This window comes from Esox lucius, chromosome 10, assembly GCF_011004845.1.
Source record: "Esox lucius isolate fEsoLuc1 chromosome 10, fEsoLuc1.pri, whole genome shotgun sequence".
Taxonomy (NCBI): domain Eukaryota; kingdom Metazoa; phylum Chordata; class Actinopteri; order Esociformes; family Esocidae; genus Esox; species Esox lucius.
The window spans coordinates 5540453-5552873 of record NC_047578.1 but is presented as its reverse complement, the minus strand read 5'-3'; the positions used below and the strand labels follow the sequence as shown (position 1 = coordinate 5552873).

The window sequence follows — 12421 nt, the reverse complement described above, 5'->3', positions numbered from 1 at the left end:
TATCGGATGGTGGGAACTGCATCTCAAGCAAAGGTCAACACTCCTCCGTGGCATTTATTACGCTGCAAGCTGAGTAGCTTGTTTGGAGTTACACATTGTTTTCCATGGAGAGGGGTAACATTTTTACAACCACATTTACATGATTAATATGACTGCTACATTTATATAAATGGTTCAGTTTCAAGCTTCTAGATTTGTTTGTTTCTTTCTTTCTTTAACTTATTTTTAGTTATGTTCTTGGTTGGTTTAATTTTTTTGCTGAATTTTCAGCGGGGAGGAACGATCTCCTTTTGTGAGGTCAGCCGACAAGTAGGGCTAATATGGACATTGTTGACACATTTCTTTATGTGGCTCTGCGATGTGGTGAGCATGCTACTTTCATGTAAGGGCAACATCTTTGCATAGTAATGTGCAGAAGTCTTAGGCACCTGAAATTCAGCATAAGGCCATTTATTTGGGTAGTAAGAAAATATAATATGTAAATACATTCATATATTATATGTGTATTTTTTTTGCAAACGAACACAAACTATCCTAACAAATGACTAGTTTTACTTTCAGGTGCCTAAGACTTTTGCACAGTACTGTATATTGATGGTTTTGAGAATCATGACTGGGACTAAGGGAACGCATGCCCTGTTGTTTACATTGGAAAAGGCTCCTGATTAGCCTGAACTTGTTGTCAAGAATTTCAGTAGTTTCTGTTTTTTGTTGAAGATGCTATTCGTGTTGAAGGCTAAATGTTTTTTTACCTGTGAGATTAAACAGTGTTTGTAAAACAGCGTTTTATAATGTTGTTATGACATAATTTATAATGACTTTGTTAACAGAAAAATATTTCTGTTTTGATTGTTTGTAATAAATCTAATGTGTGGCTCTGTATCTTTGCACGGCCTGAAATACCTCATCTGTATTCCTTCTACGCTTATCTGAAATAAAAACATTTTTAATATTTTATGATGTTGAATAATGCAACTAGTGAAGATGTACTTTAGTTTAGGACTAGACTTAATAGAAAAATTCAAACTCCATGGAGCATTCCACTGAGTTTGATGCCTAGTCCTTGACTAAAAAAAATCTAGTTCAATATAGAATTCCACTGAGATTTTTGTTGACCAGAACTGGGCTAAATGTTTGTCAGCTAAATCGGCCTAGAGTCAGCCTTGCAAGGTAGTACAATGCTTTGTTTAGTTAGCCATGAGATCAATGTATTTTAACCGATAACGCTCATGAGATATTGCTAACATTTCAGTAATTTAAAGCGATTGATAGGTTCTATAGAGCTACAGGAGTTGAATACTGATATAGTTGACACCATATAATCCCATAAAGCCTAGCAGCAAAATGTGATACTGGCCCTATTTGCATTTCACCATTCATTTATCCCATGAGGAATTTTAGAATCGCTTCAAATAATATATTTGTTAGGTTTAGACATACCTGGTTTAATAACAGTGTAAATCTCTTCACAACTAGGTGACTTTGTCAACATATTTGCTACAGTTAACTCCACAATTTTTTTTCTTCTTATAGGTTAATGGGGATTATGTTTTATACTATTTTATTCAATTGTTAATTTAATAATATTGTTCAAGAATCAATAGCATTTTTTAAAGTAAAAAAATTGATTAATCAATCCAAAACTACAAAGACAGGTCATAAGCATGTTGCTGGACAACAAATAGATATTTTGGATAACACGGAATGGGGAATAGTATAGCGGTCGTTAGGCTACACTCAAAAGAAGGGGAAGGATGGAGGAATTCTGCTCTTTATGAGCCCCCTCAGACTTTGTTAAAACATTTATGATGATCATAAACCTGTTCATAATAATACTGTATTAGCAAACAAGTTTGTGGAAACATGGTATTCATTCCACCAAACAACATTTTTGTCAGCAAACGCTTTGCCAAAAATATATTGGATATATTTAGGTAGGCCCCTCCTCGTTTCGTTCTATTTGACGAAACGTTTCGCAACCCAAACATTTTATTTGGTCGCATGAATAAACACTTCATTTTCTGGTGGAAAGGGAGCAGGTTGTTCACGTGTGCACGACTCGCTTTAACCTGCAGGCGGCGCTGCGTTCACAAATTGCATGCATGCGCATGTAGAAACAGGAAGTAATGTTCTAGAAAAATGTCTGATCTACCTTAGCTTGTAGTACTGAATATATTTTCCCTAAAAAGTGATTAACTACGAGTTTGTTTTCTTAGAAACTCAACTTAAAGGGTTATTTCTCAAACATAGTCGTCCGATGTCAATACAATGTCTAGCACAAGTAGATCTCGTGAATCCGAGGACAGAAGGGACCGCAAAAGGCGGAAGGAATCTAAACAAGATGTTGAGAAACTCAAGAAACAAGCCAAAAAACTGAACCAAGAAGTACAAAAGCTAAAACACGTGGAGACGTTGTAAGTGAAGCACACGTTTTCGGTTGTGTGAAACTTGCGTTTTAATTAGACACAACAGTGTATTTGATCGGCCTCATAATTTAGCCGTATGCTAGTAACGCAGATATAACTTTCAGGATGGAATTGCTCTGCATGATAGTCATTCTGTGCTGTGTTCGCCCAGTAGTGATACATATCCCTCTTGCTCCGGGTATCTACCTAACGTTACACACAAAGTATATCATTATATTGATTCTCACAATTATTTTCTTTCCTCTATGCAGCTATGAAAAACCCCCTCCTGGACTCATAAAGGTATAGCTAGATACGTTGTTTTAATGAGCTTGCTTTAATAGACCAACGCATTTGCACAGTAGATCAAGTTTTATGGAATAGCTAATATATCTGTGAAACCAAATCTTTTAAAAGCTACTTTATCATTTGAGATGTGATGTATGACCCCTGTCCCAAATCTGCTTTTGCTCAATATAATCTGTGAACGTGAGTTAGCATTTGCTTCAAATACAAGTGTATATATATATTTTTAGGAGGAGGTGTACAAACCAGAGGACTGTATTCCTGCTGATCCAGGAAATGAGGATGCCAGGGACTTCCTGGCACACGCCCCGACCAAGGGGCTTTGGATGCCTCTGGGAAAGGAGGTGAAGGTGATGCAGTGTGAGTATAAAAACGGGACGCAATAACGAGGGGTGTCCCAAATGGCTCCCCGTGGTCACATTTAGCGTGCAATCCAGAATAGGGTGCCCCTTGGGATGCGTGCCGTCTTTGATTTGGTAAGGCACAGCACGACTGGCTATAGGGTCCGTCCCAAATGGCTCCTTGATCCCTAATTTCTACACAGTGGCTGATCGAAAGCGGTGTGCTTGGTTGATGAATAGGGAATGCAATGCCGACACATTATCAGTAATGCGTTTTCGGTCCTTAAGGTATACAACCCAGGGGCTGGCTGGACTTGAAAAGGGTTATCCTGGTGGAAAACAGGGGGCTTCGTGGTCCATTGGTTACACGATTAACCTCCAGTACCTGGGTGTTTAACTCTCAAGAACGATTTCTGACGGGCTTTTGTACTTAAAAACACATAAAAACAAAGTAACGTTGTTTGTTGTTGACATTGCTTAGTGCTGTAGTGTTGCCGGGAGGAGGTGGGTCTATTATCATTTTATTTGGATGTCTAGCTGTGACACAGAGCACCCAGTATGTATTGTACCAGTGTTTTGTTTCCCAATCCTGGTCCCGGGGATCCCAAGGGGTGCATGTTTTTGTTCTTGCCCTCGCACTCTCACACCTGATTTAAGTTTTGCCCCTACCACTTACACACTTCATTGAAGTAATCAACCAATCATCAAGTCTTTCATTTATTTGAATCAGGTGTGTGAGTGCTAAGGCAGTATCTAAAAACGTGCCCACTTCTTGTCCCCAGGACCAGGATTGGAAAACACTACTAGTATTCATTTTATTGCTTACCTGTGCCTCTACCCAACCCCATCCCCCTGATAGTGTCCTGCCTCTGGCTCTGACTCGCTCTGCTGAATAAGTCAAGTAGGACTGTCCGATAAACAGAGTGGACATTCCCTCTGCACTTCAGATCTAGCCAGGATATATTTATTAATGTTCCTGTAGTACGGACTGTTGAATACTGATGTGCCCTCCCAGTAACTCCTGCAGCTTGCTTTTGTGTTTTCAAAGAAATGCCCACTGCCAACCTTCCTCTTACTCATGATTGTTAATGTTGAAACTAGCCTTCATGCACTGGCTGCAAAATACCCTTTGAAAATGTATTATTATTTTTAAATAATGGGAGAAAGCTGTGCCATTGGTTCTTATCTCTGATAATACCCCACTGCTAAGGAGTTACGGCGAGGTCTGGCTTGCTAACCACAGCCTTGGGTGGCGACGTGTTAGCTGCTTGTTGCACTTGGTGCAATGTCTGGCTTTCCATTACATATAGGTTAATGCATTATAGAAGGGTAAACGTGTGTGTGTGTGTGTGTGTGTGTGTGTGTGTGTGTGTATATATATATATATATTCAGTGTCTGCCTTCGTACAGCAGCCCTGAACGTGGGGTCACATGATGACCAAACCTTTGGGTACCTCTGACCTAGGCTGATGTGGAAAAGCCTTGAAAAAGCTTCTGTGACCGGGAGTGAATGGCGTCCTCTTCATAATTGTGTCCCTTTGGCATTTATTGAAACAGGCATTTATTGCCTTCAGAATTGGAGGTGGAGCTAGGCCGCTAAAGCGATTGCAGAGAGATGAAGGGTAGAGATGGGTATTGAACAATGGCTTGCATGAGGCCGGGAGTGGTGCCACCGAACGGCGGGTTCCCACAGTGTGCCACTTCTCACCGAGGCCGACAGGGCCCGTGTCAATAGTATTGGGTTGTACGGGTGATAGGTTGTCATTTTGGATGCACCCCAGCCTTGTTTAGCCCTGTTTTTAATGAGCTCAGGGCGGAGTCGTTGTGGCGGAGACAAGCTTCTCTTTTGCCTTTCCCTCGAAGAACAACGGCTTTCACTGTTGCTCAGTGTTAATTCCTCAGTCCCATTCGTTTTCTTGGTATGTGAGGTGACAAGGCAAAGAAGCCTAGTCCACAAAGTTCTAATTTGTTCATCTGCGGAATTGCGAAGCCTTGTGTCTCCCAGGTGTTAGGTTGGGGACATTTGTGGATTTGTGGTCTTTTTTGTTGATTTCAGAGATTAGAAGAGAAAGAAGTCTGTATGTTGGTATTTAAGGAAAATTCTAATCACAACCGGCCGCGGTCAAACAACAAAAATAAATGTTTTGATTACTTTCATAAGATTGTGTGGTTAAATGGAATTTTTATTTTACATTTATTTGAATATATTTTATATTGTCATTATTTCCAATTTGGAAGATTTTTGAAAAGCAGTGTGTTGGTTTTCAGGCATGCTATGCTTTGTTTCCGCTCCATACAATCAATGTTGTCTATATTATAATGTGTCAGGAATGCCCCTTCTGTGGCCTGAGGTGGTCTAGCTGTCTAAACCGCTGTTTCAGGATCAGATGCAGCATGTCCTATACCCTACCCTCCTACATTTCCTCACTGTCTTATGTAAAAAAATAAAAATAATTCATAGACTGAAGATATTAGAGTTGGTCTGCGCCACTCCTCAGAGTGTTTGGAAACAGCTGCTTTGTAGCCAGATATTTTACTGAATAAAATATTTTAAGTGGTGTGATTGATCCATTTATCATTTAAGTATTTTCATCAGTGTCAGTGTTTTCACCCAACCTTGGCCTATAATGTATATAAAATGTTTAGGTAAATTTTTTGTCAAAGGTAAAGAAAGGTATTATTTGTGATGTTGGCTTTGGCTTGAAGGCACCATTGTGCGATGCAGGAGCTAACGGCTAACTATATTGACTTTTGGGCCTGAAAGAGTTATTGCGCCTAGAGGGCTCAGCGCAGTGAAGAACTGGTGTCCAAAAAGGTCCAGCTAATAAACAAGTAACGTTTTCAAACCAATAACAATCTGAGAGCGCGGTAGGTGTGTGCACGCGCGCTGTGGTATGTGACCATGTTCTCCCTCCGACAGGTTGGCGATGTAAGCGCTACGGCCACAGGACGGGCGATCGAGAGTGTCCCTTCTTCATCAAAGGGAACCAGAAGCTGGAGCAGTTCAGAGTGGTGAGTGTCATCCACCGCTTCGTCTTCTCACCAATCGAAAACAATCCTTTCGACCGAACAACGCAGAGTTGCCCAGGACTGCTGCCCTTGGCCCAAACTGACGACCGTGTGGAGGCGTCTGTGTTCCTGCTCTGTCGCCAGGAGCATGTATGTTTGATGCAGCTGGATGCCGAGTGTTTGCGTCACCCTGCTCCATAGACTATGCAGTACCTGAGGGGTTTTGAGAAGCCCTTTCTTTGTGCATGCCCGTCCACTTCTGTTCAGACTCTACGCTTGTGTCATTAATATCCTTTTGCGTTTTTTTCCCCGTTTAAGATCCGCTTACATCGGGAAGACCCGTGTTTGGGTTAGTCTTTTTATTGCGCTTGACTGTAAGACCCATTTGAAATCGAATGTAGTGCAGGGGAATTAGGATGCTGTACAAGACACCGACGGCATCTCTGTCTGCTTCAGCCAGATGCTTCTGGGCTCCTCAGCAGATTCGCAGTGCAGTTGTTCTGTGGCTCTGTAAGCCACAACGCCCACTACAATGATTAACATAAGTGCCAGTGTATCATATTTCCACACACTTGTTTGCATCGCAACCAGATAAAAAATAAATAAAAATAAAATAAAATTATTCTGCCGTGAAGAGAGTTGAGTGGGGCAGCTACATTTGTTGAAATAATATTGTCCACATCCTGAATGAGAATGTATTTTGCTCTGTGGGTTACAGTTGGAGTGTTTGCAATGTTCGTGATTCAGTGAATGCTGTAAGTCTGTAGCAAACTGTCCTTTTTTCCAGGCACACGAAGACCCAATGTACGACCTTATCCGAGAAAACAAAAGAAATGAGAAAGAAACCAGGTACCCGTTTTATTTTCAACAGAAATGATGAAAACGTTGTCATCTAACCGTCTGTTTCACGATCATGTCTTTGATAGGTAGTCATCTCTGCCACTGTAGAAGTCGGTCGTGGTGGATGTTGTCTGAAGACTGAGGCGTGGGGTCACTTAGAGGACATTGGTTGTGCTACATTGTTTCAGACAAGCTATTTCGGACCATGTTCACAGGGGAGTTGCTGATTCCCTTTGTTTTGCTACCAAAGATGCTGATGCTGAGCTGTGGCCAAGTAAACACACTCAGATCTTCTGCTGCCGATTAGGAGTCTCTGCTTCTGTAGACCAGGCTGTTTCCCAAGTTGTTGTGGACCAACAACTAAATCAGAAAACCAACTCTTCTTGAAGTGTGGAATCTGACCAGTCCAAAACCAAGGAGAATTTATATATTTTTTATATAGTTTAAATGATCTAAATTGTGAACATTTTAAAAATGCATTTCATGTAAAAAAAAAAAAAGACCAAACAGAATAGTTATCTTTTAAATTTGGCCCTTTTCCCTCTTTCATAATTCCTATTATATCTATGGCCATTTTTCATCTCTTGTTTCACTCCCAACCTATTCTGGAGATTTTAGGACAATATTTTTACTTTTCTCCTAGACATCTGAGCCAAGCCATTGTTTTCTTTGTTCCCTAACTATTCAAAGTTGACGACTGAGTCGCTTGATTCCGATGAAGATCGAGGAAACCTTCCTGACTGTCTCACACTTCCCGGGCGATGCTGTCCAGTTTGTATTGTCTATTGGGCTTCCCAGTCTGTCTTCTGCTGGAGGCACAATGAAGACTTAAACCTAGACTCTGATGGTCAGCTTGGTGCTATAAAAGAGCACCTCAGATCTCTATGGCACCTTGGAATTTGAATATGAATTGTATTTGCCTTAATAATACATGGACTATTGGCTTAACTGCTGTTTTTTATTAGGCAAGTGGGTTTGTTTGCATCATTATTGCACAAGGAGGCTGTCCATGTGTAGTTGTGATTCTACGCTTTTGGAGTCTGTGTTTGGTGTCTGACAACATGAGGAGCGTGTGTAAATACGTGTCTGTGTAAATCAAGTTGGCAATCATGAAGTAACAGGGCTGTTATTTGTGAATGGTTAATCCAATATGGCTGAAAATACCGTCAAGTTAAGTCTGCCCTTTAACCCCATAGTCACTTGTTTCAATCATTTAGAATTTTGTATATTACATGTTTGGTTTTTTTCCAGGCATTTTACAGGTTTATTTGACAGGAAAATAGTAAAAGAGAGAATTTTTGCTGAAAGAATAGTGGTCAGGATTCATAACCATGTCGGCATCTAAAACCGCTGAATCACCCTAGTTAGTGAAGATAGTGAGTCCGTGATTTAAATGCATTACATAACATTTTTACCAATCAATTGGGCTTCCCGAACTTTACATTTCTACTGTTCCCAATTTGAAGGATGTGGTCTATTTTCCTTATTCCACAGTTTAAAATAAGTGCCTTAAAGTACAGAGAAGTTTGGCTTGTGTTTCTCAATCTCTTGCAACTTGTTCGAGCTGCCTTGTTCTTCCCTTGGCATACTAAATCAATGAGAATTGAAAGTTTTGGGCTAATCAAAGAACATGGATGTCTCCGTCTGTGATCTGTTTGATCATTCAGGTTTCTTGATGATGCGTTCATCTTTTATTGAAGAATGCTGTGTTTCTCAGGCAGTTTGGACATCTTCATATTTGATCTGGTCTTGTGTGAGTTACAAAGATACAGTGCTGCTTTTCTTTGCTGCCTGAAAGAAACTTTTTCCCTTTAGTGTTTATGCCTCTCGCTTCCTCTGCTCTTTCTTTCCTGTCTTATTCTTTTTCTTCCATCTATCTGTAGTGGCTTCTTATCCGCAGTCCTTTCCCTTTCTACACATTTTGTTGTGTTGTAGACCTAATTTATAATTGAAAATGAAATACTGAAACATCTAAACGCAGTGCCAGGAATTTGATTTAAATCCACCTATGTGGTTTGAAGTACGAAGTGTTTTTGTGGTTTTTGAAACATGAAATTCCATTAGAGTGTTCAGGCTGTTCAGGCTCCAGGAAGAACATTTCGTTTGGAATGAGTCACCCCAAGCTACCGGTGTGATCGAGGCTTTAGGGGAAATCTGATATGGCCAATTAGATTAAAATAACACTGTTGTCCAAGCAAGAGGTTATTTTGGCTTCACCTCATGAAAAACAACGAAACACCCCCGAGATCGCAACTTCTTGAAGATCATTAAGTGAGCTTCTGTGTACAGTGTGGCCTATTAAATGGTTACCACTGCCAGTCAGAGAGTAGAAAGCGCTGACTTAACCATCCAATGGGTTTTGGGAAGTGCTGAGAGAGGGCACACAAAGTATTGAACTGAGAAATGGCCCATGTCTCACCGTATCTGAGTTCAGCATTTTGTCTGCTTACACAATATAGCAGATGTTGTTAACCGTGTAGTAAAATGCTTGTGTATCATCTTCTGGGTAATGCTGTATACAGGGTATAAAGCATTACCGCTTTTATTTGCGAGTATTTCTGTACATTCTGTCACCATGTTTTTATTATTTGGACAAAATTACACTTGGGTTTAGTATTGGGTTGCATATCCTTTGCATGCAATTGTTGCTTGAAGTCTGCAAACCATTTCCCCCACAATATGCTGGGTATGTTTCTTACGATGCTCCGCCACGCCTACTGAACCCATCTTCAGTTGATGTTCGTTTTCTGATGTTTTTGCCGTAAATCTCATCTCCACCAAATTAAAGGCCTGGATTTAAATCTGGAGATCAACTTGTCCACTTGAAACCTTGTCATTGTCTTGTCTGATGACGCCTCGGCTAATGAGTTTGGAGGCATTTGCTTTAATTCGGCAGGATGTTTCTGTACTCTTCATAATTAACGTTGCTGCTGGGGTCAGTTACATCATCGGTCAGTGTTACTTGCTAGGCCTTCCTGGCTATTTTCGACTGACTCTCATCGCATCGTCTTCTGTCTAGAATAATTTTATGACACAATGATAATGGCTCATTTGTGTTCTACTCATGTTTGCATACTTCAGCAGTGTCATCGTATCACCAACCGCGTGTTGTGTGACTTAGACAAAGCTATTATTAGCCCATTAAAAGTAATTTGCCCCCGTTGAACTTCTGGCCATTCTTTGGTCTGTAGCATTTTGGCAACAACGCGACCGAGTGATAGAGGTTCAATGGATGAGTTAATCAAACATCATTATTACCGTTTATCTACACCATGGTTTCAGTATCAGATATTGTTGTAATGAACATAACTATCCACTAGCTGCCAGTTTCTCATAAAGCATTGGCTTGCATGACCACTGACTTTAGTAAAGCACTGAGAGCTTCTGCTGAATACAAAATCTGACTCTGGTGTCGACGAAATGAACTTTATCTTACTGCATGACAGCATCAGTTGGGAATTTGAGAACAGAGCAGGTCTGCTGTACTTTGAGACTTTACCAACATGAAACCAGTGTCCCCATAAAATCTAATTTGCAGTGTCAGTGTCTTAAAATGATATTAAACAGAACAGCACTTCTGTGTACCGTTTGTAATTGGTCAGGTGTTTAAATACTTATGCAATGCATTGTATTACCTAATGTTTCTCTTTGAATGGTTCTAACCGATCTCCCCTCTTGCTCCCCATCAAATCCCCCACCCCTCTCTCTTTCATCCACCCCCCCTCTCTCTTTCATCCACCCCCCCTCTCTCTGTCATCCAACCTCCCTCTCTCTGTCATCCACCCCCCCTCTCTCTGTCATCCACCCCCCCTCTCTCTGTCATCCACCCCCCCTCTTTCTGTCATCCACCCCCCCTCTTTCTGTCATCCACCCCCCCTCTTTCTGTCATCCACCCCCCCTCTCTCTGTCATCCACCCCCCCTCTCTCTGTCATCCACCCCCCCTCTCTCTGTCATCCACCCCCCCTCTCTCTGTCATCCACCCCCCCGCTCTCTGTCATCCACCCCCCCGCTCTCTGTCATCCACCCCCCCGCTCTCTGTCATCCACCCCCCCGCTCTCTGTCATCCACCCCCCCTCTCTCTGTCATCCACCCCCCCGCTCTCTGTCATCCACCCCCCCGCTCTCTGTCATCCACCCCCCCGCTCTCTGTCATCCACACCCCCCTCTCTGTCATCCACACCCCCCTCTCTGTCATCCACACCCCCTCTCTGTCATCCACCCCCCCCTCTCTGTCATCCACCCCCCCCTCTCTGTCATCCACCCCCCCCTCTCTGTCATCCACCCCCCCCTCTCTGTCATCCACCCCCCCCCTCTGTCTGTCATCCACCCCCCCCCTCTGTCTGTCATCCACCCCCCCCCTCTGTCTGTCATCCACCTCCCCTCTCTGTCTGTCATCCACCCCCCCCTGTCTGTCATCCACCCCCCTCTGTCTGTCATCCACCCCCCTCTGTCTGTCATCCACCCCCCTCTGTCTGTCATCCACCCCCCCTCTGTCTGTCATCCACCCCCCCTCTGTCTGTCATCCACCCCCCCTCTCTCTGTCATCCACCCCCCCTCTCTCTGTCATCCACACCTCTCTTCCTCTCTCTCCAGGATCCAGCAGTTACAGCAGCTCTTACAGGACACCACTTCCTCTGACTCCGAGAGCTCTTCCTCTTCATCGTCCACCGGGGACCGCAAGAAGAGGAAACACAAGAAAAAGGAGAAGAAAGGGAAGGAGAAGAAAAAGAGGAAGAAAAAGAGGAAGCACAAGTCCTCGAAAACAAGTGACTGTTCTGAGTCAGATTGAGCAATAGGAGCCTACCTTGAGTGTCCTAGCAGGGAGAGAGAGCTACACTGCAGTGTCTTGGCCGTCAGTCAGCAGAGATGGTGCTTCTTGCACAACGCCTCAGGGTCACCTCAGTAGGGCTCAGTGCACAATAGAAGACTCTCCAGGCCTCGCGCTCTCGCTTCTCCTTCCCTATGTCTGAATCTTTAAATAATGCACGGCTTGTCCCTTCCCTCAAATATGTTTTGAGTTAATCAGGAGCTCTACTCCGTTAGATCGCACAGAACAGGATCCATGGATGTTTAGTGCAGATTGCATTCAGGCCCCTCAGATGAGTAACTTAGCCTGATTATGAAACGAGGGGGTTTGAGCCAGCCAGAAGAGTTGAAAGGAGTTTGTAGCTGTTATGATGGAATTTGATTGTAACCCTTCTGAATGAGAGCCATTGAGAAGGCATGGCATGTTGTTAAAGATGTTGTTTTTCTTGGGAAGGTTTCCTGAACTTTCCTTTCAAATGTCGAGTTTCAAATGACTTGATTGTAGGCCTACATTAAAAAAATGAGGGGGTAAAATTGCATAATTTATCCCGATGAAAGGCTACTGTTTAAATTCTTACTACTGTACATACTATTTAGATTATATTGAGGTTGGAATTTACTTGTCTTAGTAAAATTTACTATTTCCATGTGTTCTTTGTGTCTGAGGGTCAAAGCTGTTTTTCTCCTCACATTTAACTTTGAAACCACAAGTAA

The 12421-nt window shown here is 42.4% G+C and overlaps 1 protein-coding gene across 1 annotated transcript; it reads left to right on the top strand.

Moving 5' to 3' along the window:
• The first annotated feature begins 2086 nt into the window (after positions 1–2086).
• Positions 2087–12421, top strand: rp9 (RP9 pre-mRNA splicing factor). Its single transcript, XM_010891529.5, has 6 exons — positions 2087–2414; positions 2678–2708; positions 2942–3071; positions 5973–6064; positions 6849–6910; positions 11495–12421. The coding sequence occupies exons 1-6, from the start codon at positions 2269–2271 to the stop codon at positions 11688–11690; spliced, it is 657 nt and encodes a 218-aa protein (XP_010889831.1). The 5' UTR covers positions 2087–2268; the 3' UTR covers positions 11691–12421.